The sequence below is a fragment of the Bubalus bubalis genome, chromosome 22 (assembly GCF_019923935.1).
Source record: "Bubalus bubalis isolate 160015118507 breed Murrah chromosome 22, NDDB_SH_1, whole genome shotgun sequence".
Lineage (NCBI taxonomy): Eukaryota > Metazoa > Chordata > Mammalia > Artiodactyla > Bovidae > Bubalus > Bubalus bubalis.
This window is the reverse complement of record NC_059178.1, coordinates 25,090,699-25,117,513: the sequence shown is the minus strand read 5'-3', so window position 1 is coordinate 25,117,513 and position 26,815 is coordinate 25,090,699. Positions and strand designations below refer to the sequence as shown.

The 26,815-nt window shown below is 37.6% G+C and overlaps 1 protein-coding gene across 3 annotated transcripts in view; it reads left to right on the top strand.

Moving 5' to 3' along the window:
- SMCHD1 (structural maintenance of chromosomes flexible hinge domain containing 1) overlaps positions 1–26,815 on the top strand; it is a 134,020-nt gene that overhangs the window by 16,049 nt on the left and 91,156 nt on the right. For all 3 annotated transcript variants that reach the window (XM_044934738.1, XM_025273420.2, XM_025273422.3), the window contains exons 4-5: positions 815–897; positions 1,538–1,668. In XM_044934738.1, coding sequence (XP_044790673.1) covers positions 815–897; positions 1,538–1,668 — 214 coding nt within the window. The remainder of the gene's footprint in view (positions 1–814; positions 898–1,537; positions 1,669–26,815) is intronic.

The window sequence follows — 26,815 nt, the reverse complement described above, 5'->3', positions numbered from 1 at the left end:
TACCCTTCACCAGATCTTTATACATATCTGATTTGTGATGACTACTTTCCAGCTAGTTTATAAACGGAGCCATCCCCTACATGTTTAGCGTTTGGAAGTGCTTGCTGGAATGCTACTTTGTGGGTTAATTACAGCTTAAGTTGAGTTACGCTTAAGTGAAAGAGACATTAATTTAGTATGCTCACCCTTTTAATTAAGGAGATAAAAGTGGGAAGTAGTTTGGATACTGACCCTGCAGAAAGGAGAATGTTAGAAATAGTGCTGAGCCACTGATAAACTGAAGGTCAGGCTGGTTGTATAGTAGGAAATTAAGAGCAGTTTTGTGTCAGTTAAGCAGATACATTCTGCCATTTCACAAGTTGGTGTTGCGAGATACCTGTATTTAAATCAGCCCTTAATAGACACTTTCATATTTGTCCCGTATCCCTAAATGTGCTTAGTTTGACTTGTGCATGATGTAAGTATGTACCACAGACTACTATTTGATTTTATGGTTATGGTCTTCTGTTTGTCTCTCGTGTGTGTATGTCTGTCTTTAGATTATAAACTCCTTGAAGCCAGGAATCATGGCTGGCTCACTCGTGCTGTGTAGTGCCATACAAGTACTCGTTGGTAACTGCTTTTTTATGCTGGTGGTGATTGATGATGCCTTACTATGTTTGTGTCATTAGGATCAGGATAATACTTAATTTTAGCTCTTTGGAAAATAAAAGTGATGGCTTAAGGTACTTCAGAATTCCTTCTACTTTGAACTTTTATATGAAGTATTTAGGAGGGAGAACTTAAGCAGTAATGTTTTCTCACTCTCTTCCAGCATTTGCTCTTGCAGAATTAATTGACAATTCATTGTCTGCTACTTCTCGTAACAGTGGTGTTAGAAGAATACAGATCAAATTGGTAAGAAAATAATACTCTAAATCAAATTAACTTGTGTTTTTATGGAAGTACTGCAGGTTTATTGGAAAAAAATTAAAATATAAACTAAAAGTAGAAATAATTATCTGATGTCTCTTCATTAAAATTTTTTCACTTGCCCTTTTCCTATGGATATATGTATACATGTATGTGTGATTATAGTGTACATTTTGTTTGTGATCTTCTATTTTCCCTTAGAAGTAGATTGTAAACATTGCCATATCATGGCTATTCTCCAATGTAATACACCACTGATGCAATTTGATTTATTGACTGTAATATAAATTATGTAATCAGTCTGTGGCTGTTGAACATTTAGATTCGTTTCCCTTTGCTTTTGCCATTGTAAGCAGTGCTGGTATCAGGAGCACCCTTATAGATCTTTGTACACATCTCTGATTAGTCCTCAAGCTACATTCTGAAAAATGGAATTTCTAGGTTAAAGGACATGAATACTAAGGCCTTTGGTTCATACAGCTGGAGTGCCTTTTAGAAAATTGTATTAATATACACTTCTCCAGCAATGTATGAGTGAGCCCAATGAATCACATTTTTTATATTGAACTTTTCATGTTTTTAATATTGATACAACTTTTCCTGTCTTTTTGAACTTATTTCATAGCATTTTGATGAAACACAAGGAAAACCTGCCGTTGCAGTGATAGATAATGGAAGAGGAATGACCTCTAAACAGCTTAACAACTGGGCCGTGTACAGGTTGTCAAAATTTACAAGGCAAGGTGACTTTGAAAGGTTAGAGAACCTTACTCACTTTTTTTATGGGCAGCTGGGTATTTTAATAAGAAGAACTCTTCTATTTCTTTAGTTATATACGTTATCAGCATATTTATTTAGAGTTTTATAATAAAATAGTTTTTAAGATCAATACTTAAAAAGTCAAAACTGCATAAATCATATTGTACCCTCCATTGAATGATTCTTGATGCATTTCCTGAGGTGTTCTGTTGATATGTTGCCTACTGTGGAGTTTTCCCCCTTTTCTTAATAACTAAAGTTTGAAGAAAGCTGTATAATGTCTAGAGCAGTAGAATGTTTTTTAAGTGGGCTTTAGAAATCACCTGATAACTCATGCAAAATGTCCAAGGAACCACATGTAGTTCTCTGGAGCTCACTGTGGCTCTTTCAGGGCTCTGCTTTACAAAACGTTCACAGCTGTTAGGGAGTAGAGTCTAGTCAAGAGTTTTGTATGGGAATATGTTTGTAGAAAATATCTTGAATGAGAATGTCATAAAGGAAACAAAGTGTACTCAAAGCTGTCAGGGATATAAAGATTTAGCTCCTTGAGATAGTTGAATTCTACTTAGAGGCATGACTCACAGTGGGATTGATGTTTAAGCTATGTTTTATAATTTAGGAAACACACTTGGGGAGAATCTGTTAACATTCTTATTAAGAAGTTAGTATTTATTCATGTCCTATTTCCTTTGTTCTTAGTTGTGTCAGGGAAAGTCACCCAAATTTAAGGATCTGTCTCAATAATGTGTAAAATTAATATAGTTAACGCATTTGCCTTCTCATTTCTGAGATTTCAGCACTCAGAATTTTCATCAACTTTGTAAAGCCTTCCAGTGCCATGATGAGAGGCAGTAAGTGAAAAGCAAGGGCTCTGGGATCATTTGGCCTCATCTGAATTCTAGCTTTATTAGTTGTATGACACTGGTCAAGGTACTTTACTTCTATCTCAGTTTATATATCTGTAAAATGGGGATAATAACCGCCTAAGGTTTTGTGAAAACCAAATGAGTTAGTGCATGTAAATCCTTAGAGCCTGGCAAATGATAAGCAGTCAGTAAATACAAGCTATCATGGTAGCTATTCGGAGAAGGCAATGGCAGCCCACTCTAGTACTCTTGCCTGGAAAATCCCATGGACAGAGGAGCCTTGTAGGCTGCAGTCCATGGGGTCGCTAGGAGTCGGACACGACTGAGCGACTTCACTTTCACTTTTTACTTTCATGCATTGGAGAAGGAAATGGCAACCCACTCCAGTATTCTTGCCTGGAGAATCCCAGGGACGGGGGAGCCTGGTGGGCTGCCATCTATGGGGTCGCACAGAGTCAGACACAACTGAAGCAACTTAGCAGCAGCATGGTAGCTATTCCTTCTCATTCTTGGCCTCCGATTTTTCTCCAACTGTTCTTCTTCACCATTTTCATGAGTACATGCCACTTCAAGGATTTATAAAATAGCCATAAAGAAGACAGTGATCTTTTGTAGTCTAAAGATAGAATTTCGCATAAGATAGAAATATTCGGTAGAAATGAAAGGAGGACAGATGGCAGATTGGGGCAAAGGGTCAGAAAAATGTTAGTTAAATCAAGTGGAAGAGTTGAAAGAAGTGGAGCCTACAGTTTGTTAAAATTTCTTTAGATTTTAGCACAGCACAAACTTTTAAACCTAATTCAAATATTAGGGAAATTTTAATTTTTGGAAGAAATCTACCGTTGCTGGGTCTGATCCTAGCTTTATGGATATTGCATCCAGAAACACAATTGTTGTTACAGCAGTCATGTACTCATACTGTCTTTGAATCCAGTACCATCAGTCCCTTAACTCAGTCCAGTTTCTGTTAGTGTGAGTTGTAACCCTCCTCCCCCGCACTTCTCTAACTTCTACTCCTATAGAAAAAATGATCAGTTGTTTTACTGCTTCCAGTTAAGTTTTTTTTTTTTACTGGATATAAGGATGTTTGTATATAGGGAATAGGCTATGGAAGAAAAGGAAGGATAGCCTAAAAATACAAAGCAGCTGACTGTCTTGACTATAGTTTATGTTGTAGTAGAGGAAAAGCCTAAAGTAAACCAAAAAATATATAAGCACTTCAGTTATTGATAAGAAAATATCAAGTAACATGTTAGAGCCTGATGGCTGTCTTGTTTAGGTGAAGTGATTAGAAGAGAAGTGACCTCTTTGAGGTTACATTTCACTTGAGGCTTGAATGATTAGAAAAGAACCACCCAAAGTGAAAATCTAGGGGAAGAGCATTCCAAGTAGAAGGACATCAGCAAAGACAAAGACCCTGAAACTGTGATCACCTTGTTTCATTTGAGAGACAAAAAGAAGACCAATGTGGTTAGAGCATTTTGAAGAGGACAGTAGGGGGGGATGAGTTGCGAGTTCTATTTTGACAATATTCTTTGTAAGTCTCATTCACTTTGGTACAACCCTTTCCTCTCTTTTATTTTGAAAAATTTCAGATTAATAAATATGTTGTAAAAACTTCAAATAAAAAGCCAGCAATAAGTCAGAAAATCAGTTTTAGTACTCATGTATCCTTCACCTAGATTTATGTTAACATTTTGCCACATTTGTAATCTTCTGTTTATGTATGTATGGGTGTACACATGCATGTACACAGAACACACAGTTTCTCTTTCTAAATCATTTGTAAGTTGTAAACTCGATGATATTTTACTGCTTAGTACTGTACCATGTATTTCCTTCACAGTTATGTTCTCATAAATAGCCATAATATCATTATTACACTCAACACATTTCTCAGTGATTCAGAATAGCTAATTATAATGTCCATATTCAGATTCCCTTTGCCATGTCTTTCATGTCTCGTTTATTCTATAATTCCCCATATTTGTCTTTCATGAAGTCTTTTTTTTTTTTTTAAATAGAGTTCAGACTAGTTGTAGAACAGTCTACCCTCTGGATCTGAGTGTTTCCTGAACACTATTCGTTCCCTCAACATTTTATAAATATTTTCAAACATACAGAAAAGTTGAAATTCTGTAGTCGATATGCAACATTTTCATACTAAGCTTCTACCATTGACAGTTGCTTTACCACATCTCTTTTTATTCCACTAACCTTTCAGTTTAGTTCAGTCTCTCAGTTGTGTCTGACTCTATGAGCCCGTGGACTGCAGCACGCCAGGCCGCACTGTCCCCATGATCAGCTCCTGGAGCTTGCTCAAACTCATGTCCATTGAGTCAGTGATACCATCCAACCATCTCATCCTCTGTTGTCCCCTTCTCCTCCCGCCTTCAGTCTTTCCCAGCATCAGGTTCTTTTCCAGTGAGTCAGTTCTTTGTATCAGGTGGCCAAAGTACTGAAGTTTCAGCTTCAGCATCAGTCCTTCCAATGAATATTCAGGACTGCTTTCCTTTAGGATGGACTGGTTGGATCTCCTTGCTGTCCAAGGGACTCTCAAGAGTCTTTTCCAACACCACAGTTCAAATGCATCAATTCTTTGGCACTCAGCTTTCTTTATAGTCCAACTTTCACATCCACACGCGACTATTGGAAGATCCATAGCTTTGACTAGACTGGCCTTTGTTGGCAAATTAATGTCTCTGCTTTTTAATATGCTGTCTAGGTTGGTCATAGCTTTTCTTCCAAGGACCAAGTGTCTTCTAATTTCATGGCTGCAGTCACCATCTGCAGTGATTTTGGAGCCCCCAAAAATAAAGTGTCTCATTGTTTCCATTGCTTCCCCATCTATCTGCCATGAAGTGATGAGACCAGATACCATGATCTTACTTTTCTGAATGTTGCGCTTTAAGCCAGCTCTTTCACTCTTCTCTTGCACTTTCATCAAGAGGCTCTTTAGTTCCTCTTCACTTTCTGCCATAAGGGTGGTGTCATCTGCATATCTGAGGTTGTTGATCTTTCTACCGGCAATCTTTTTTTTTTTTTTTTTTTTTTTTATTTTATTTTTAAACTTTACAATATTGTATTAGTTTTGCCAAACATCGAAATGAATCCGCCACAGGTATACCCGTGCTCCCCATCCTGAACCCTCCTCCCTCCTCCCTCCCCATACCCTCCCTCTGGGTCGTCCCAGTGCACCAGCCCCAAGCATCCAGTATCGTGCATCAAACCTGGACTGGCGACTCGTTTCATACATGATATTATACATGTTTAAATGCCATTCTCCCAAATCTCCCCACCCTCTCCCTCTCCCACAGAGTCCATAAGACTGATCTATACATCAGTGTCTCTTTTGCTGTCTCGTACACAGGGTTATTGTTACCATCTTTCTAAATTCCATATATATGTATTAGTATACTGTATTGGTGTTTTTCTTTCTGGCTTACTTCACTCTGTATAATAGGTTCCAGTTTCATCCACCTCATTAGAACTGATTCAAATGTATTCTTTTTAATGGCTGAGTAATACTCCATTGTGTATATGTACCACAGCTTTCTTATCCATTCATCTGCTGATGGACATCTAGGTTGCTTCCATGTCCTGGCTATTATAAACAGTGCTGCGATGAACATTGGGGTACACGTGTCTCTTTCCCTTCTGGTTTCCTCAGTGTGTATGCCCAGCAGTGGGATTTCTGGGTCATAAGGCAGTTCTATTTCCAGTTTTTTAAGGAATCTCCACACTGTTCTCCATAGTGGCTGTACTAGTTTGCATTCCCACCAACAGTGTAAGAGGGTTCCCTTTTCTCCACACCCTCTCCAGCATTTATTACTTGTAGACTTTTGGATCGCAGCCATTCTGACTGGCGTGAAATGGTACCTCATAGTGGTTTTGATTTGCATTTCTCTGATAATGAGTGATGTTGAGCATCTTTTCATGTGTTTGTTAGCCATCCGTATGTCTTCTTTGGAGAAATGTCTATTTAGTTCTTTGGCCCATTTTTTGATTGGGTCATTTATTTTTCTGGAGTTGAGCTGCAGGAGTTGCTTGTATATTTTTGAGATTAGTTGTTTGTCAGTTGCTTCATTTGCTATTTTCTCCCATTCTGAAGGCTGCCTTTTCACCTTGCTAATAATTTCCTTTGTTGTGCAGAAGCTTTTAAGTTTAATTAGGTCCCATTTGTTTATTTTTGCTTTTATTTCCAATATTCTGGGAGGTGGGTCATAAAGGATCCTGCTGTGATGTATGTCGGAGAGTGTTTTGCCTATGTTCTCCTCTAGGAGTTTTATAGTTTCTGGTCTTATGTTGAGATCTTTAATCCATTTTGAGTTTATTTTTGTGTATGGTGTTAGAAAGTGTTCTGGTTTCATTCTTTTACAAGTGGTTGACCAGTTTTCCCAGCACCACTTGTTAAAGAGATTGTCTTTAATCCATTGTATATTCTTGCCTCCTTTGTCAAAGATAAGGTGTCCATATGTGTGTGGATTTATCTCTGGGCTTTCTATTTTGTTCCATTGATCTATATTTCTGTCTTTGTGCCAGTACCATACTGTCTTGATAACTGTGGCTTTGTAATAGAGCCTGAAGTCAGGTAGGTTGATTCCTCTAGTTCCATTCTTCTTTCTCAAGATTGCTTTGGCTATTCGAGGTTTTTTGTATTTCCATACAAATTGTGAAATTATTTGTTCTAGCTCTGTGAAGAATACCGTTGGTAGCTTGATGGGGATTGCATTGAATCTATAAATTGCTTTGGGTAGTATACTCATTTTCACTATATTGATTCTTCCAATCCATGAACATGGTATATTTCTCCATCTATTAGTGTCCTCTTTGATTTCTTTCACCAGTGTTTTATAGTTTTCTATATATAGGTCTTTAGTTTCTTTAGGTAGATATATTCCTAAGTATTTTATTCTTTCCGTTGCAATGGTGAATGGAATTGTTTCCTTAATTTCTCTTTCTGTTTTCTCATTATTAGTGTATAGGAATGCAAGGGATTTCTGTGTGTTGATTTTATAGCCTGCAACTTTACTATAGTCATTCATTGGCTCTAGTAATTTTCTGGTGGAGTCTTTAGGGTTTTCTATGTAGAGGATCATGTCATCTGCAAACAGTGAGAGTTTTACTTCTTCTTTTCCAATTTGGATTCCTTTTATTTCTTTTTCTGCTCTGATTGCTGTGGCCAAAACTTCCAAAACTATGTTGAATAATAATGGTGAAAGTGGGCACCCTTGTCTTGTTCCTGACTTTAGAGGAAATGCTTTCAATTTTTCACCATTGAGGATAATGTTTGCTGTGGGTTTGTCATATATAGCTTTTATTATGTTGAGGTATGTTCCTTCTATTCCTGCTTTCTGGAGAGTTTTTATCATAAATGGATGTTGAATTTTGTCAAAGGCTTTCTCTGCATCTATGGAGATAATCATATGGTTTTTATTTTTCAATTTGTTAATGTGGTGTATTACACTGATTGATTTGCGGATATTGAAGAATCCTTGCATCCCTGGGATAAAGCCCACTTGGTCATGGTGTATGATCTTTTTAATGTGTTGTTGGATTCTGATTGCTAGAATTTTGTTAAGGATTTTTGCATCTATGTTCATCAGTGATATTGGCCTGTAGTTTTCTTTTTTTGTGGGATCTTTGTCAGGTTTTGATATTAGGGTGATGGTAGCCTCATAGAATGAGTTTGGAAGTTTACCTTCCTCTGCAATTTTCTGGAAGAGTTTGAGTAGGATAGGTGTTAGCTCTTCTCTAAATTTTTGGTAGAATTCAGCTGTGAAGCCATCTGGACCTGGGCTTTTGTTTGCTGGAAGATTTTTGATTACAGTTTCAATTTCTGTGCTTGTGATGGGTCTGTTAAGATTTTATATTTCTTCCTCGTCGAGTTTTTGGAAAGTTGTACTTTTCTAAGAATTTGTCCATTTCTTCCACGTTGTCTATTTTATTGGCATATAATTGTTGATAGTAGTCTCTTACGATCCTTTGTATTTCTGTATTGTCTGTTGTGATCTCTCCATTTTCATTTCTAATTTTATTGATTTGATTTTTCTCCCTTTGTTTCTTGATGAGTCTGGCTAATGGTTTGTCAATTTTATTTATCCTTTCAAAGAACCAGCTTTTGGCTTTGTTGATTTTTGCTATGGTCTCTTTTGTTTCTTTTGCATTTATTTCTGCCCTAATTTTTAAGATTTCTTTCCTTCTACTAACCCTGGGGTTCTTCATTTCTTCCTTTTCTATTTGCTTTAGGTGTGGGGTTAGGTTATTTATTTGACTTTTTTCTTGTTTCTTGAGGTATGCCTGTATTGCTATGAACTTTCCCCTTAGGACTGCTTTTAAAGTGTCCCACAGGTTTTGGGTTGTTGTGTTTTCATTTTCATTAGTTTCTATGCAAATTTTGATTTCTTTTTTGATTTCTTCTGTGATTTGTTGGTTATTCAACAGCGTGTTGTTCAGCCTCCATATGTTGGAATTTTTAATACTTTTTCTCCTGTAATTGAGATCTAATCTTACTGCATTGTGGTCAGAAAAGATGCTTGGAATGATTTCTATTTTTTTGAAGTTACCAAGGCTAGATTTATGGCCCAGGATGTGACCTATCCTGGAGAAGGTTCCATGTGCGCTTGAGAAAAAGGTGAAATTCATTGTTTTGGGATGAAATGTCCTATAGATATCAATTAGGTCTAACTGGTCTATTGTATCGTTTAAAGTTTGTGTTTCCTTGTTAATTTTCTGTTTAGTTGTTCTATCCATAGGTGTGAGTGGGGTATTAAAGTCTCCCACTATTATTGTGTTATTGTTAATTTCCCCTTTCATACTTGTTAGCATTTGTCTTACATATTGCGGCACCCCCGTGTTGGGTGCATATATATTTATAATTGTTATATCTTCTTCTTGGATTGATCCTTTGATCATTATGTAGTGACCATCTTTGTCTCTTTTCACAGCCTTTGTTTTAAAGTCTGTTTTATCTGATATGAGTATTGGTACTCCTGCTTTCTTTTGGTCCCTATTTGCATGGAACATCTTTTTCCAGCCCTTCACTTTCAGTCTGTATGTGTCCCCCGTTTTGGGGTGGGTCTCTTGTAGACAACATATGTAGGGGTCTTGTTTTTGTATCCATTCATCCAGTCTTTGTCTTTTGGTTGGGGCATTCAGCCCATTTACGTTTAAGGTAATTACTGATAAGTATGATCCTGTTGCCATTTACTTTATTGTTTTGGGTTCGAATTTATACACAATTTTTGTGTTTCCTGTCTAGAGAATATCCTTTAGTATTTGTTGGAGAGCTGGTTTGATGGTGCTGAATTCTCTCAGCTTTTGCTTGTCTGAAAAGCTTTTGATTTCTCCTTCATATTTGAATGAGATCCTTGCTGGGTACAATAATCTGGGCTGTAGGTTATTTTCTTTCATCACTTTAAGTATGTCTTGCCATTCCCTCCTGCCTTGAAGAGTTTCTATTGAAAGATCAGCTGTTATCCTTATGGGTATTCCCTTGTGTGTTATTTGTTGTTTTTCCCTTGCTGCTTTTAATATTTGTTCTTTGTGTTTGATCTTCGTTAATTTGATTAATATGTGTCTTGGGGTGTTTTGCCTTGGGTTTATCCTGTTTGGGACTCTCTGGGTTTCTTGGACTTGGGTGATTATTTCCTTCCCCATTTTAGGGAAGTTTTCAACTATTATCTCTTCAAGTATTTTCTCATGGTTTTTCTTTTTGTCTTCTTCTGGGACCCCTCTGATTCGAATGTTGTAGCGTTTAATATTGTCCTGAAGGTCTCGGAGATTGTCCTCATTTCTTTTAATTCGTTTTTCTTTTATCCTCTCTGATTCATTTATTTCTACCATTCTATATACTAATTCATAATCCTATGTTCTGCCTCTGTTATTCTACTATTTGTTGCCTCCAGAGTGTTTTTAATTTCATTTATTGCATTATTCAGACTCTCTTTTATTTCTTCTAGGTCCTTGTTAAACCTTTCTTGCATCTTCTCAATTCTTGTCTCCAGGCTATTTATCTGTGATTCCATTTTGATTTCAAGATTTTGGATCAATTTCACTATCATTATTCGGAATTCTTTATCAGGTAGATTCCCTATCTCTTCCTCTTTTGTTTGGTTTGGTGGGCATTTATCCTGTTCCTTTATCTGCTGGGTATTCCTCTGTCTCTTCATCTTGTTTAAATTGCTGAGTTTGGGGTGTCCTTTCTGTATTCTGGCAGTTTGTGGAGTTCTCTTTATTGTGGTGTTTCCTCGCTGTGTGTGGGTTTGTACAGGTGGCTTGTCAAGGTTTCTTGGTTAGGGAAGCTTGTGTCGGTGTTGTGGTGGGTGGAGCTGGATTTCTTCTCTCTAGAATGCAATGAAATGTCCAGTAATGAGTTATGGGATGTCTGTGGTTTTGGGGTGACTTTGGGCTGCCTGTATCTTGGAGCTCTGGGCTATGTTCCTTGTTGCTGGAGAATTTGCTTGGTATGTCTTGCCCTGAAACTTGTTGGCCCTTGTGTGGTGCTTGGTTTCAGTGCAGGTATGGAGGCATTTGATGAGCTCCTGTCAATTAATGTTCCTTGGAGTCAGGAGCTCCCTGGAGTCAGGGTTTGGACTTAAGCCTCCTGCTTCCACTTATCGGTCTTATTTTTACAGTAGTTTCAGAGCTTCTCCTTCTATACAGCACCATTGATAAAACATCTACGTTAAAGATGAAAAGTTTCTCTACCGTGAGGGTCACCCAGAGAGGTTCACAGCGTTATATGGAGAAGAGAAGAGGGAGGAGGGAGTTAGAGGTGACCCGAATGAGATGAGGTGGAATCAGTAGAGGAGAGAGTGGGCTATCCAGTAATCTCTTCCTTATGTGCACTCCACAACTGGACCGCTCAGAGTTGTTCATGGAGTTATACAGAGAAGAGAAGAAGGAGGAAGGTGACAGAGGTGGCCAGGAGGATAAAAGGGGGGAATGAAAAGGAGGGAGACAGATCCAGCCAGTAATCAGTTCCCTAAGTGTTCTCCACCGTCTGGAACACCCAGAAATTCACAGAGTTGGGTAGAGTAGAGAGGGGTTAGGGAGGAGACACAGGCGACCTGGTGGAGAAAAAGGAGAGTCCAAAGGGAGAGAGAGCAGTTAAGCCAGTAATTTTTCACTAGCTCCCTAGTGAAAAATGGGTACTGATGATTGGGTTCTTAAAGGTACAAAATTGGTAACAAATACCTAAAAGCAAAAATTAAAAATCTAGAGTAGAATTTGGAATTTCAAAAATACGATGTTAAAGAAAAGAAGAAGGAAAAGAAAGAGAGAAAAAACGAACAAACAAAAACAAACAAGGTCGCGAAAATTATAAAGAAAATATAGGTACAAAATTGATAACTAGTACCAAAAAGCAAAAGTTAAAAATCTAGAGTAGAGTTTGGAATTTCAAAAATACAATGTTAAAAAAAGAAGAAGAAAAAGAGAGAGAAAAAAAACAAGAACAAACAAAGTCGCATAAATTATAAAGAAAATACAGGTACAAAATTGATAACAAATACCAAAAAATATAAATTCTAGAGTAGAGTTTGGAATTTCAGATATACAGTGTTATTTAAAAGAAGAAGAGAAAGAAACAGAGAAAAAGAAAAAGTAAAAAAGGGTCACAGAAATTATAAAAAAAAAAACTATAGGTACAAAATTGATAACAAATACCAAAAAGCTAAAATTAAAAATCTAGAGTAGAGTTTGGAATTTCAAATGTTAAAGAAGAGAAGGAAGAAAAAAAAAAAAAACAAGGTCAAAAAAATTATAAAAAATATATATATGAAGTTTGCTTTAAAAAAACAATGGGGTCGTCTTTTTTTTTTTTGCAAAGTAATCGGTTATAAAAGTGAAAATTAAAGGAATAATAGAGGACTTAAAAATTTTTTTTTAATTAAAAAAATAGAAAAAATGATCGTAAAAATAGTAAAAATATATCTAGGACTTTCTCCGGTTTTGTTGTGAGTATTGCGGGTTCAGTTCATTTTTGGCTAGTTCCTTGGTCCGACTTATATTTCTCAAGATCTATAGGCCCCTTCCTAGGTAGTTGGTACTAACCACCGGGTTTTAATCTATTGCCTGTAGCTTCCAAGGCGGTTCCCTCTGTTATAGCTTCTTCTGTTTGCTGGTCTCTTCAGTGTCTGGTTTCCGCCCTGACACAAAGGGGACGGTGGAGGACACTTTTTTTTTTAGGCTCACTTGTTCAGTCGCGCTGAGGGGAGGTAGGGAGGGATGCTGCAAACAAATAACACTGGCGTGTGCAGTGCCTCAACCACACTGGGTCTGGCCCCCCGCCCCCCCCCCCCCCCCCCCCCTTCACTGCCGGTGTAGCCTCCCTGCCCACACTGCTCAGGCTCTAGGTTGCTCCGCCAGGAACCATCCGTGGCCGGCCCTGGGCTGCCTGCACTTGCCAGGTCCAAGCCGCTCAGGTTCAGGCACTCGGGTAGTCCTCAGAGGCGCAGACTCTCGGTTGGGCCTGTGTTTTGTGCCATTCCCAGATCCGAGCAGCTCAGGTGATGAGGTGTTTGGCGTGCGCGATTGCTGTGACTTATCGCCTCCCCACAGCTCGGTTATCTAAGGTGTGCACCGGCGCACCTTCTCAGGCAGATGTTGACCATCCAGACCTCCAAGAAGTTTTAGTTAGCAAAGAAGCCTGCTAACAGTTTTATAGATAATGTCTCTCTGGGGCTGCGATTGCCCCCTTCCGGCTCTGGCTGCCTATCACCGGAGGGGGATGGTCTGCCGCCGGCTATCTCTGTTCAGTCCTTTGTTCCGTGCGCGGGCCTGGCGGTGTCTTAGGTTAGGGCTGGCTTTTCGCTATCCCACAGTCTGGTTTGCTAGCCCAAATTATTTCGCTCAGTTAGCGCTCGGGGTATTCAGGCCAGATCCTTGCGATGCAGCCGGCGCGGCGCCTCCCTGGCCAGCCCCCACTTGCTAATGGCGGATGCAGGCGTCTGCGCTGCTTCTCCGCTGGGGGAGTTACCGTAGGGCTCACAATCTGCGAGTTTTAAGTGTTTGTTTATTTTTTCTCCCTGTTATGTTGCCCTCTGTGCTTCCAAGGCTCGGCACAGATTCGGCAGTGAGAAGGTTTCCTGGTGTTTGGAAACTTCTCTCTTTTTAAGACTCCCTTCCCTGGACGGAACTCTGTCCCTCCCTCTTTTGTCTTTTTGTCTTTTATATTTTTTCCTACCTCCTTTCGAAGAGTTGGGTTGCTTTTCTGGGTTCCTGATGTCCTCTGCCAGCATTCAGAAGTTGTTTTGTGGAATTTACTCGGCGTTTAAATGCTCTTTTGATGAATTTGTGGGGGAGAAAGTGTTCTCCCCTTCCTACTCCTCCTCCATCTTAGCTCCTCTCCTGGCAATCTTGATTCTAGCTTGTGTTTCTTCCAGTCCAGCGTTTCTCATGATGTACTCGGCATATAAGTTAAATAAGCAGGGTGACAATATACAGCCTTGACGTACTCCTTTTCCAATTTGGAACCAGTCTGCTGTTCCTTGTCCAGTTCTAACTTGCTTCTTGACCTGCATACAGATTTCTCAGGAGGCAGGTCAGGTGGTCTCGTATTCCCATCTCTTTCAGAATTTTCCACAGTTTATTGTGATCCACACAAAGGCTTTGGCATAGTCAATAAAGCAGTAACAGATGTTTTTCTGGAACTCTTTTTCGATGATCCAGCGGATGTTTGGCAATTTGATCTCTGGTGGTTCTGCCTTTTCTAAAACCAGCTTGAACATCTGGAAGTTCACAGTTCACAAATTGCTGAAGCCTGGCTTGGAGAATTTTGAGGATTACTTTGCTAGCGTTTGAGATGAGTGCAGTTGTGTGGTAGTTTGAGCATTCTTTGGCATTGCCTTTCTTTGGGATTGGAATGAAAACTGACCTTTCCCAGTCCTGTGGCCACTGCTGAGTTTGTCAAATTTGCTGGCTAACCTTTAGGTCATTTAAAAAAAACCTGACAGACTTTAAAACTTTTAAAAAATTACTAAATTATTTTTGCCTATGCTGGGTGTTTGTTGCTATGTGTGGGCTTTCTCTAGGTGTGAGAGCAGTGGCGTCTCTTGTTGCAGAGCACTGGCTCAAGGTACACAGACTTCAGAGGTTGCAGTGAGGGGGCCTCAGTAGTTGTAGCAGATGGCCCCATAGTTGTGGCTTATGGGCTTATTTGCTCCAAGCATGTGGTACTGTCCCAGAGCAACGATCAAACTTGTGTCCCCTTCTTTAACAGATGAATTCTCATCCACTAACAACTAGGGAAGTCCAGGTCAACTTATTTTTTGGTTCAGTTCAAAGTAAATTACAGATACCAGTAAACTTGCTCCTGTTGAGTCAAGTATTGATATCATTAGGTAGAATTCAATTTTTTCTTCTGAAGTAAAATTTACCTTGAAATTTTACCCATCTGTCTTAAGTATATCTTCATTAAATGGTCATATTTTTATGGTCATATAATTCATACCAAAGTTGTGCAGCCATCACAACTAATTCTGAACGTTTTCATTACTCCAAAAGAAACCCTGTACCCATTTATAGTCAATTCTGCCTCTCATTGCAATCACTGATATACTTTGGATAGTTGTTAATCTATATTTCACTTGTGTTTCTTAGTGATTTCAATTAACATTTTAAACAGTCCACTTTGGATAAATGCCAGTTTAATATCAATAATGCACAAAAACTTCATTTCTATATAATTTCATTCCTCTCTCCTTTGTATTATTATTTTCATATAAATGGCATCATTATACATTATAACCCTGTCAATACAGTTTTATAGTCAGTGCTTTAAACAGCTGTTTTTTAAATCAGGTTGGTGGAGAGTTGTAAAAAATACACTGTCCTTTTCTATTTATATAGTTACCTCTACTTTAGTCTTTATTTTTTCTTGTATTCAGATCGTTCAGTAGACTCTTCTTTAGTAGCTGTTTCATAGCAGATGTGCTAATGACATATTCCCTCAGATTTTATATGTCAATATCTTAATTTCTCCTTCAGTTTTGAAGGCTACTTGTCCTGAATAAAGAATTCTTGGTTGACAGTCTTTTCCTGGCAATACTTCGAATATGTTAACCTACTGTCTTCTGATTCCATAGTTTCTGATGAGCAATCAGCTTTTAATCTTGAGTATCCCTTGTATGTGATTAGTCACCTCTCTCTTTCACTTTCCAAGTTCTCTTTTTTCCTCTGGCTTTTGATACTTTGATTGTGGTATGTCTGGTTTTTAAGTTCATTATATTTGGTGTTTGTTGAACTTCTTGGAGGTCTAGATGAAGATTTTCATCAAATTGGGGACGTTTTTGGCCATTACTCAAATATTCTTCCTCTCCTGTCCTTATGTGGTTCATCTTTGTTTCATTTCTTGGACTAAATAATTTCAGTCAACCTGTCTTTAAGTTCACTGATTCTTTCTTCTGCCTATTCATATCTGTTCATGAGTCACCTATTGAAATTTCTTTTGAGTTTTTCTTTTTTTTAAATTCCAGAATTCATTTGGTTCTTTGTAGTTTCTGTTTCTACTGATAGTGTGTATTTGGTGAAATACTGTTTTCTTACTGTTTTTTGCTTCAATAGAAATAATTTATTAGTTCACTGAATGTATTTAAAATAGCTGATTTATTTTTTAAATTTTTAAAAATTGAAATATAGTTGATTTACAATGCTGTGTTAATTTCTATTGTACAGCAAAGTGATTCATTTATACATATATATATATATATATTCTTTTTTAAAAACAATTATTTTCCATTATGGTTTATCACAGAATACTGAATATAGTTCCCTGTGCTATACAGTAGGACCTTGTTTATCCATCTTACATATACTGGTTTGCGTCTGCTAACTGCAAACTCCTGCTCCATCCCTCTCCCACTCTCCACCTTTGGCAATTACTAGTCCGTGCTCTATGTCTTTGAGCCTGTTCTGTTTCATAAATGTTCATTTGTGTCATATTTTAGATTCCACATTTCGGTGATATCATATAGTATTTGTCTTTCTCTTTTCTGACTTCAATTAGTGTGATAATCTCTAGGTTTCGTTCATCTTGTTGCAAATGGCATTGTTTCATTCTTTTTATGTCTGAGTAGTATTCCATTGCATATACGTACCACACCTTTGTCATCCATTCCTTTGTCAGTGGGTATTTAGGTTGTTTCTATGTCTTGGCTATTCTGAGTAGTGCTGCTGTGAACATAGGGGTGCATGTATATTTTTGTCCAGATATATGTTCAGGAGTAGGATTGCCAGATCATATGTCAGCTCTGTTTTTAGTTTTTTGAGGAAGTTCCATCATGTTTTCCATAGTGACTGCACTAAGTGACATTCCCACCACCAGTGTAGAATGGTTGCCTTTTCTCTACATCCTCTCCAGCATTTGTTATAAAATAGCTGACTTAAATCTTAGTCTGGTAAGTCTAGTTAAGACCTGGGCTTTCTCTGGGACAGTTTCTATTGAGAGCTGTTTTTCCTGTGTTTAGGTCAGACTTTAATATTTCTTGGTGTGGCACATAGCTTTCTGTTTAGAACAGGACATTTTAAATAATGTAGTGTGGCAGATCTGGAAATCATATTTATCTCCCTTCCCAGGGTTTATTGGAACTTCTCTGTAGCTCAAACAGTAAAGAATCTGCCTGCAGTGCAGGAGACTTGGGTTCAATTCCTGGATCAGGAAGATCCCCTGGAGAAGGGAATGGCAATCTTCTCCAGTATTCTTGCCTGGAGAATCTCATGGACAGAGAAGCCTGGCGGGCTATACAGTCTGTGGGGTTGCAAAAAGTCAGACAGGACTGAGCGACTAACTCGCACACACACCCACAACTTATTGTTCCTTTTGTCTTTTTGTTGTTTGTGTAGTGACTTCCCTAGACTAATTCGGTAAAACCTGTATTCTTTATATTGTGTTGCCTCTGAAGTCTGTGCTCAGTTAATCTAATGGTCAGTTGATGATCAGACATTTTTCTCAAGTGTCTGGAACCACTGAGTCTTCCAGCTCTTGCCAAGGAGTTCTGTGTGCACATGGGCTATGTTTTTTAATGTTCCTACAGGAAGTGGAATGCTCTGCCTTAGCTTATAACTCTTGCTTGCACTGAATATCAAAGTCAGCCAGAAATGAGAGATTAGGGCCTTTTCAGTACTTTCTTGAGTATGAATACAGTCCTGAACAGGAGTGTGATCTTCTTGATTCTCGTGAATGTGTTGGAGCTTTTCAAAACCACTATGGACCTCCCATTCTCCAGGTTTTCCTTCCAAGTTTTGGGACAGATTTGTGGTTTTTTCCAACTGTTTTCATTGCCTCAGTCAACTATGATGATAAACATCTGCCACTGATTGTTTCTGACAAATGACCCAGGGAAAATGCATTTCACACTGAGCAAATTCTGAGTTAGGTCAAATAAAGACATACCCTGCAAGTGGAGGTTTCTAGGGAACTGTCAGATCCAATAATGTCAGTTCTATGGGGAAGGAACTTCTGGGAAACTCCAAACTTGTTCCAGCGACTCCTAGGCTGTCAATTTTCACCATGACTGCAGGGCTGTTGGTTTTCAAGGCTTCTGTAGAGCTGGTGAGAGGGGAATGGGATAAGGTATGTGAAAACGTACCAGAGCTAGCAGTTTTCACCAAAGACTCATCGATGTTGTCTTAAATAACCACTCCTTGGATTATTGGTAAGACGTAAATATTTGGAGTTTTGAAAAAGTTGATTTTGACAATTTTTTCGGGTATTGTTTTTGCTTTTAACAAAGTGGATTTTCATAGGTTCTTAATGTGCCATTCTGGAAGTGATCATTCAATTAACTGGGTTTTGATGAGTGTGTAGTACACTTGTGTAATCCAAACCCCTAAGATATAGAACAGTACCTGGATATAGGAAATTTGCTCATGAATGAGGGACTGTTACAGTCATTGCCTTCCTTATAAGTTAAGTTAGATACCTAAGGACATTGTTGTATTATTGTTTTTTCATTTAATCTATTTTGTGCAAGAAAGAAAGGTGACATTACTTAGGTCACTGGGTGGCCATAATTCAGGTATGTGTTGGATCAGTGCTACTTTCTGCACCATTAACTTGCTCAGTAATTGAAACTCTCTCAACTCAGTCAGCCATTTTTGGGAAAAAATAGCATGCCACCTGGCTCACTTCCCATGCCATTATTAGGTTGTAGAAATGTACTTCTGACAGGATTTTCCCTAAAGAAAAAGATCCTTTGTCTTCAGTATTTTTCTGCAATGAAGATGCTCTTTCAAGTAGGTATTTGTATTTACTTGAGTTTAGAGACTGAGAATGTAACATGTAGCCACCCTCCTTTGATTTGGTTATTTCCATTGTGTCTCACAGGTACATCCCAGAGCTCAGGGATATGTGGCCATTTGTCACTTTTGTTGAAGATGAAGCTGTCTTCATTGAATCTGATTTTTTTTTTCCTTCTGGTAGATTTGAGATAGATACAAATGTACATACATATAGTCACTTTACCATATATCCTGCCAATCACTTGGATTGTTTTTAGTTTCTTTTTACTAATTTGATCTCTTCTATTCCTTTTTCTTTCTTTCTTTCTTTCTACAATTTTTATGATGTGGTTTCATAAAGATTTTGCTTCTCTTTTCTAACAAATAACTTCTGTTTCACAAAGATAATGTGTCCTCTTACATTGAGTCAAGAATAAGAGTGAGATATTTTCTGAGATTCTTTTAGACTGTGATATAAATTTATTTTGAAGGAGGCAACTTTACTACTTCTGTGATGCAAAATTGTTTCTTAAGGTCTTGAATTATATTTATACTTGTATTTCTCTTCATGAAGGGAGATTTAGATTTCCCTTGAGTGTGGGCATAGGAATTTTCTGGACTTGTGTTTACACAAGTCAAAAACTTACTGGAAATTACTATTTTGGGCCTTATTTGTTATAATAGGGTTTTTGCTTAGATTGGGCTTTCATGAATGGAAAAGGAAGCTTACTGCCTGGTCATTATGAATGTCCATTCCTAATCAGTGAATAGAATTCCTTAGTTTTGAATCAGATTAAGTATGTATATATTGTTTTATCTCTGAGTTGCCACAGCCCAAACTTTTGATATACTTTCCCATATGTGTTTTAAGGAGAATGTTTAGGGGAGGGTATTTACAGCTTATTTGCTAGAAGTATTGTTACAGTAATTAAAGTCTTTGAACCTATTTAACTGTTTGTTTTTTAATAGACATTATGTTCATAGAATTTAATTAGCTATAATTCTTGATTTATGATAATTTATCAGTTCAAGACATGCACTTTTAAAGTTTATTTATTGAAAAATTTAATAAGCTGAATAACCAGAATTTGCCCCCAATCTGATAAGTAGAATATTTCCTGTGACTTCTGTGTCCTCCTCACTTATTCTACCTATTCCCCCACCAAAGTTAACAAATATTTTGCATTGTTTTTGTTTCCTTTTTTATTAATAAAATGTGTATATCTAATTTTGCTTGTTTTTGATAATACAAAACATAATCATACTGTATGCTGACCTACAAGGGACTTGAATTTTCATTGAGTATTAGAGTACTAAGATTTCTTATTTGTGTGGGTCTGTAGTTCGTTCATTTTCATAACCATGTAATCTTTTGTGTACACCAAAAAGAAATCTCATTCTATTTATCCAGTCTCCAGTCCTTAGGCATTTGACTTTCTCCCCCAGTTCTTAGCAGTTGCTGGCAGTATTGTCTTATGCGTGCACTGTGTGTGGAGTGTTCTGTTATGCATGTTTCCTGGTCCAGATCTACATAAGCTGTTAGGTGAATACCTAGGAGGGAATTTGTAGGTTATAAAAATGAATGTTCCAACTTACAAAGTAGTGGTGAATTATTTTCCAAAGTGATAAATTATAATTTATACCTTAAACCACTTAATAAAAGTTTGATAAAACTCACTTGGGAAACCATTTGGGTCGTATGTTTTTTGTGGGAGGAATTTTTAACTATTGCTTTGATTTCTTTATAGGGTTATAAGTATATTTTGGCTTTCCACTATTGATTTAGTGTTGGTGCATTCTGTTTTTATTAGAAATTACTGTTTCATTAAATTTTCAATTTTATTGGCATATAGTTATTGGTAATGTTGTAAGAGCCAGTGTTTGGTTTGTTTTCCTGTTTTCAAATTCTCTGATTTTTGCTCTTTATCATCATATATGCCCTTCTTACTTTGGGTTTACATGCTTTTTTTGGGAGTATCTTGATGTAGAATCTTAAAAAAGAGTTTTATTCTTTTTTTTTTTTTTTTGCTTCTTTTCTAAGTTGAGTATTTTGTGTTATAAATTTTCGTCTCAGGACTACTTTTACTGTATCCCACAAATTTTAACATGCTTTAATTTCACTTTCATTGATTTTAGTGTAACTTTTGTTTTCCTTGCAGCTTCCTTTTTTTATCCATGGATCTTTTTTGGAATGTGTTGTTCAATTTCCAAATGTTCCCAATAGATTTTCTTGCCTTTCTAGTTTGACTTATAGTCAGAAAACATGCTCTATATTGTTTCAGTTCTTTTAAATTTGTTGAGATTTGTTTTATAATGTAGGATATGATCTATATTTTGGTGAATTTTCTGTGTCTCTGAAAAGAATGTATATTTTGCTGTTGTTGGGAGTAGTGTTCTGTAAGTTTCAATCGGATTCCATCAGTGAATGATATTGTTCAGTTTTCTTTTCCTTGTTGATTTTTCTGTGTAGCAGTGACTTAGGGGTATTGAAGAACTCCACTTATTTGCGGGTTTGTTGATCTTCTCTTTTCAGTTTTCTGAGTTTTTGCTCTGTGTATCTTTAACTTGTGTTATTTTGTGTATGCACAATTAGGATTGTTAGAACTTTTCTGTGAAATGACCCTGTAATCATTTTATAATGCTGCTGTATGCTGTGCTTAGTCACTCAGTTGTGTCCTACTCTTTGCGACTCCATGGTCTGTAGCCCACCAGGCACCTCTGTCCATGGGGATTCTCCAGGCAGGAATACTAGAGTGGGTTGCCATACCCCTCCTCCATAATGCTGCTCTGTCCCTGTAATTTCTAGCTCTGAAGTGTATGTGCTACTTTAGCCATTCCAGCTTTCTTTTGGTTCATGTTTGGTATATCTTTTCATATCTATTTTCTTTTAAAATACCTATATCATTATGTTTGTTTGTAATGAGTTTTTTATAGACAAAATATGGTTGGGTCATTTTTAAATTCAGTCTGCCAGTTTACTGTAATTATTGATACATTAGGACTTAGATGTGTCCTGTTGTAACTTTTCTGTGTGTTCCCTTTGTTTTGCATTTGTCTTTTCTGGGCCTTTTTGTGGTTTGCTTGAACATATTTTACTATACCATTTTCTTTATAGTGTTTTTGAATATATCCTTTATTTTTTAATGATTGCTCCAGGGAATACTAGACATTTGCCACTTAAAGTGAATTACAGAAATTTCACCCAATTATTTAGGTATTTTAACTGTCTCCCATTGATTAGTTTTAAGTGTTAGCGCTACACACATTGAGAACTACATCACACAGTGTTACTTTTATTTCAGTAGTCTAACGTAATTTTAAAATCTCAAGCAGAGAAAAGTAGTCTGTTTTATTTACCTGCATATTTGTTTCATTGTTCGTTCTTTATTTCCTGGTGCTACTCTTACTGTGTGTGTGTGAAAGTTGCTCAGCTGTGTCCGACTCTTTACGACTCCATGGACTATACAGTCCTTGAAATTCTCCAGGCCAGAATACTGGAGTGGGTAGCTATTTCCTTCTCCAGCTGTTTTATTAACTTTGTCTAATATTCATATATCTCCTACAACTTCATTCTCATTAGTATTAAACTGATAACTCTTTCTCCAACCTTTTAGTCTGCTGTCTCTTCATATTTAAAGAATTTCTTTGAGGCAGCATTTAGTTGTATATTGAAATTTAATGATCTCTGCCCTTTAATGGAGATGCTTAGACCAACTGGGTGTCCCTTGTGGCCCGGTAAAGAATCCGCCTGCAATGCAGGAGACCTGGGTTCGATCCCTGGGTTGGGAAGATCCCCTGGAGAAGGAAAAGGCCACCCATTCTAGTATTCTGGCCTGGAGAATTCCTTGGACTCTATAGTCCACAGGGTGCAAACAGTTGGACACGACTGAGCAACTTTCACTTTAACTTTCTTTAGACCAATTACATTTAATGTGATTATCAGTATGCTTGGTTACTATCTTTGTTATTTATCTTCCCCACCCCCCATTTCCCTTTTTTCTGCCTTATTTCAAATTGAGTATATGTGTATGTGTGTCTCCATTATTTCCTTAATTGGCTGTTATTCTGTTGTTTACCTGGTAATTAGGATTCATAGTATACATCTTTAATTTATCACAGTTCTGCTCTCTTAGCAGATTTCAGTTACACAATACAGTGTTATTGGCTGTACTTAGATGTTGTATACATTAGCTCCTCAGGCCTTATTCATCTTATTGCTGAAAGTTTGTACTCTATTTCCCACACTCCCCAGTCTCTGTCAACCACTTTCTGCTGTTTCTATGTAACAGTCATTTTCTTAAAAATGTGGTAAAAATACAGCATTACATTGAAGTGTGTTATTCATTGACATTAATTATATTCAGTGTTTTGCAACCATAACCATTATGTATTTTCAAAATTTTTTGTGTTCCCCAAACTGAAACTCTGTACCCATTAAATAGTAACTCTGTATTCTCTACCCTTCCAGCTGCTGATAACCACAGTTCTACTTTCTGTCTCAGTGAATTTGCCTGTTCCTGGTACCTCATTTAAGAGGAATCATACAATATTTATCATTTTGTTTATTTCATTTTGTTATTTTTTTCAAGGTTCACCCGTGTTGTAGCTTATATCAGAACTTCATCCCTTTTTATGGCTGAATTATGCAGCTATACTACGTCTTTCCATTCAAGGTTAAAGGACAGTTGTCTTGTTTTTACCTTTTTTTGCATATTGTAAATAGTATTGCTGTAAACATTCATACACAAGCATCAGTTTGAGTCCCTGAGTCAGTTTATGTTTACCCACATATTTACCATTTCTGGTAGTCTTCATTCCTTTGTTTAAATTCACAGTATAATTTTCATTTCTGCAGGTCTTTCAACAGTTTTTGTAATTCAAGATTGCTGTCAGTACATTTTTTCAGCTTTTGAATATCTGATAAAGTCTGGATCTCTCCTTACTCTTTCCCCCTTTTAAAGAAATTTTCGTTGAGTATAGAATTTTAGGTTGACTCTGGTAAAGATTCTGCCTGCATTGTGGGAGACCTGGGTTCGATCCCTGGGTTGGGAAGATCCCCTGGAGAAGGGAAAGGCGACTCACTCCACTATTTTGGCCTGGAGAATTCCATGAACTGTATAGTTCACAGGGTCGCAAAGAGTGGGACATGACTGAGCAAGTTTCACTTTTGCTTTCTAAAAAATTTCATTACATTAGAAATGCTGTTCCCGTTTTCTACTGACTTGCGTACTTTACAATGAAAAGTCTGTTGTCATTCTTATCTTTGTTTCTCAGAATATATGGTGTCTGTTTTCTCTCTTTAAGATGTTCTTTTTATTGTTGCTGTTACATACATTGTGTGTGTGTGTTGGAGCACTGTAAATGTGCGTACATGTTGTGTGGTTTATTTGTATATTGTGGTAGTGTTTGTATATATGCATGCTTTTTTGTGGGGGGGGGCAGGTTTATGTTTTGTTACGTGGAGATTGAGTCTGTGTATGGCAGTTGCTTTGTATTCTGTGAACAGAGGTATTGTTTGTGTGCTTTGTTTTGTAGGTCTAGTATTACATTGTTTGACCTGGTCATTGTTGTCTTTATTTTGAAAATTGATACATAGGTGAAAACTTTTTATACCAATTAAAATATTTTTATCCCATTATTTCTGTTTTTTTAATTAGTTGCAACTTTTTGTTGTTGCTTTTGAAAACACTGTTCTACATTTTTTCTCTTTTAATATTTTAGAATTTATATGTTTATTTTCCTGCTTGTCTTTGAAATTTAAAAATGCATATTTATCTTCAGGTATCTCACTTCTCCCATATTAAAGAATTTAGAGTACTTTAATCACTTCCTGCCCAAAGTTTTCAGTTCAGTTCAGTCGCTCAGTCATGTCTGACTCTCTGCGACCCCATGGACTGCAGCATGCAGCCCTGTCCATCACCAAGTCCCGGAGCTTGCTCAAACTCATGTCTCTTGAGTCGGTGATGCCATCCAACCATCTCATCCTCTGTCATCCCATTCTCCTTCCACCTTCAATCTTTCCCAGCATCAGGGTCTTTTCAAATGAGTCAGTTCTTCACATCAGGTGGCCAAAGGATTTTACTTTCAGCTTCAGCATCAGTCCTTCCAATGAATATTCAGGACTGATTTCCGTTAGGATGGACTGGTTGGATCTCCTCGCAGTCCAAGGGACTCTCAAGAGTCTTCTCCAACACTACAGTTCAAAAGCATCAGTTCTTCGGTGCTCGGCTTTCTTTACTTACAGTCCGACTCTCACATCCATACATGACTACTGGAACAACCATAGTTTTGACTAGTCGGGCCTTTGTTGGCAAAGTAATGTCTCTGCTTTTTAATATGCTGTCTAGGTTGATCATAGCTTTTCTTCCAAGGAGCAAGTGCCTTTTAATTTCATGGCTGCGGTCACCATCTGCAGTGGTTTTGGAACCCCCCAAAAAATAAAGTGTCTCACTGTTTCCATTGCTTCCCATCTATTTGCCATGAAGTGATGAGACCAGATGCCATGATCTTAGTTTTCTAAATGTTGAGTTTTAACCCAACCTTTTCACTCTTCTCTTTCACTTTTGTCAAGAGACTCTTTAGTTCTTCACTTTCTGCCATAAGGGTGGTGTCCTCTGCATATCTGAGGTTACTAAAGTTTCTCCTGGTAATCTTGATTCCAGCTTGTGCTTCATCCAGCCCAGGATTTATCATGATATACTCTGCATGTAAGTTAAATAAGCAGGGTGACAATATACCTTGATGTACTCCTTTCCCGACTTGGAACCAGTCTGTTGTTCCATGTCCAGTTCTAACTCTTGCTTCTTGACCTGCATACAGATTTCTCAGGAAGCAGGTCAGGTGGTTTGGTATTCCCATCTCTTTAAGAATTGTCCACAGTTTGTTGTGATCCACACAGTCAAAGGCTTTGGTAGAGTCAGTAAAGCAGAAGTAGATGTTTTTCTGGGTATTTATTTTTGTGACTATGCTTGTCTTTGTTGCTGCACATGGGCTTTCTGTAGTTTCAGCAAGTGGGGGCCACTCTCTCCTTGTGATGCGTGGGCTTCTGCTTGCATTGGTTTCTTTGGTTGGAGAGCGCAGGTTCTAGGGCCTGTGGGCTTCAGTAGTTGTGGCACACGGTCTTAGTTGTCCTCTGGCGTGTGGAGTCCTCCTGGACTACAGATCAGATCTGTGTCCCCCATACTGGCTTGTAGACTCTCAACCACTGGACCACAAGGGAGGTTCCCAGAGTTAGACTTCTGTTGTACAGTATTTCAAGTCTGACTTGGAATTCCCCAAATTATATACAACATTTTTTCTAACAAAGAATTAAAAAATTTTAACATATATTTAAAAAATTAGCCTTTGTATTGATAATATTATGATTTCCTTGTGTGTCAGATTGTGCTTGTAGGAACATTGCTTTAGAGCAAATCTCTTAATGGTAAATTCCCTTGGCTTTTGTCTGTAAATTCTTTATTTAGCCCTAGTTCACAGTTCTATACTGACATTTGCTCTTGGCCCTTTGGAGATAATATTCCACCGTCTTATACTGTTGCTGTCAAAGCCTGCGAAGCCATTTATCTTCTCAGTGTGTTTTCTAGTTATTCTGTTTTGTTTTTAGTATTCACTGTGAAGTGGATTTCTTTTTATGTTTCCTGTTTGGGCTCTTTTGTTCTGGATCTGTGGATCTATGCCTTTTAGTGATTTGAGAATATTTGCAGCTATTATTCATTCTCTCCTCTCTTTCTTGAACTGCATTTAAACTTGTGTGAGATATTATCTTTTAGTTATTTGTTTTTAGTCCCACTTGATACTTTTCATTCTTTTTTTTTTTAATTCTGTTGTGTATCTGTTCTTCCCAGCTGTGCCAGCTCTGTTCTCTGACCTTTCCACTTGGTGGTGTGGTTCCAGCCTCACCCCAGTTTTGTGGGTGTCTTATATTGGGAAACTGTGTCCCTGGAGATCTTCCCTGTATTCACAAGACCAGGGATGCCTGCTCTCCACGGTGGTGGTATGCTGCAATCAGAGGCTGAGTCTCAGCTCTTTCATTTGTCATGATCCATTGGAAATGAGAG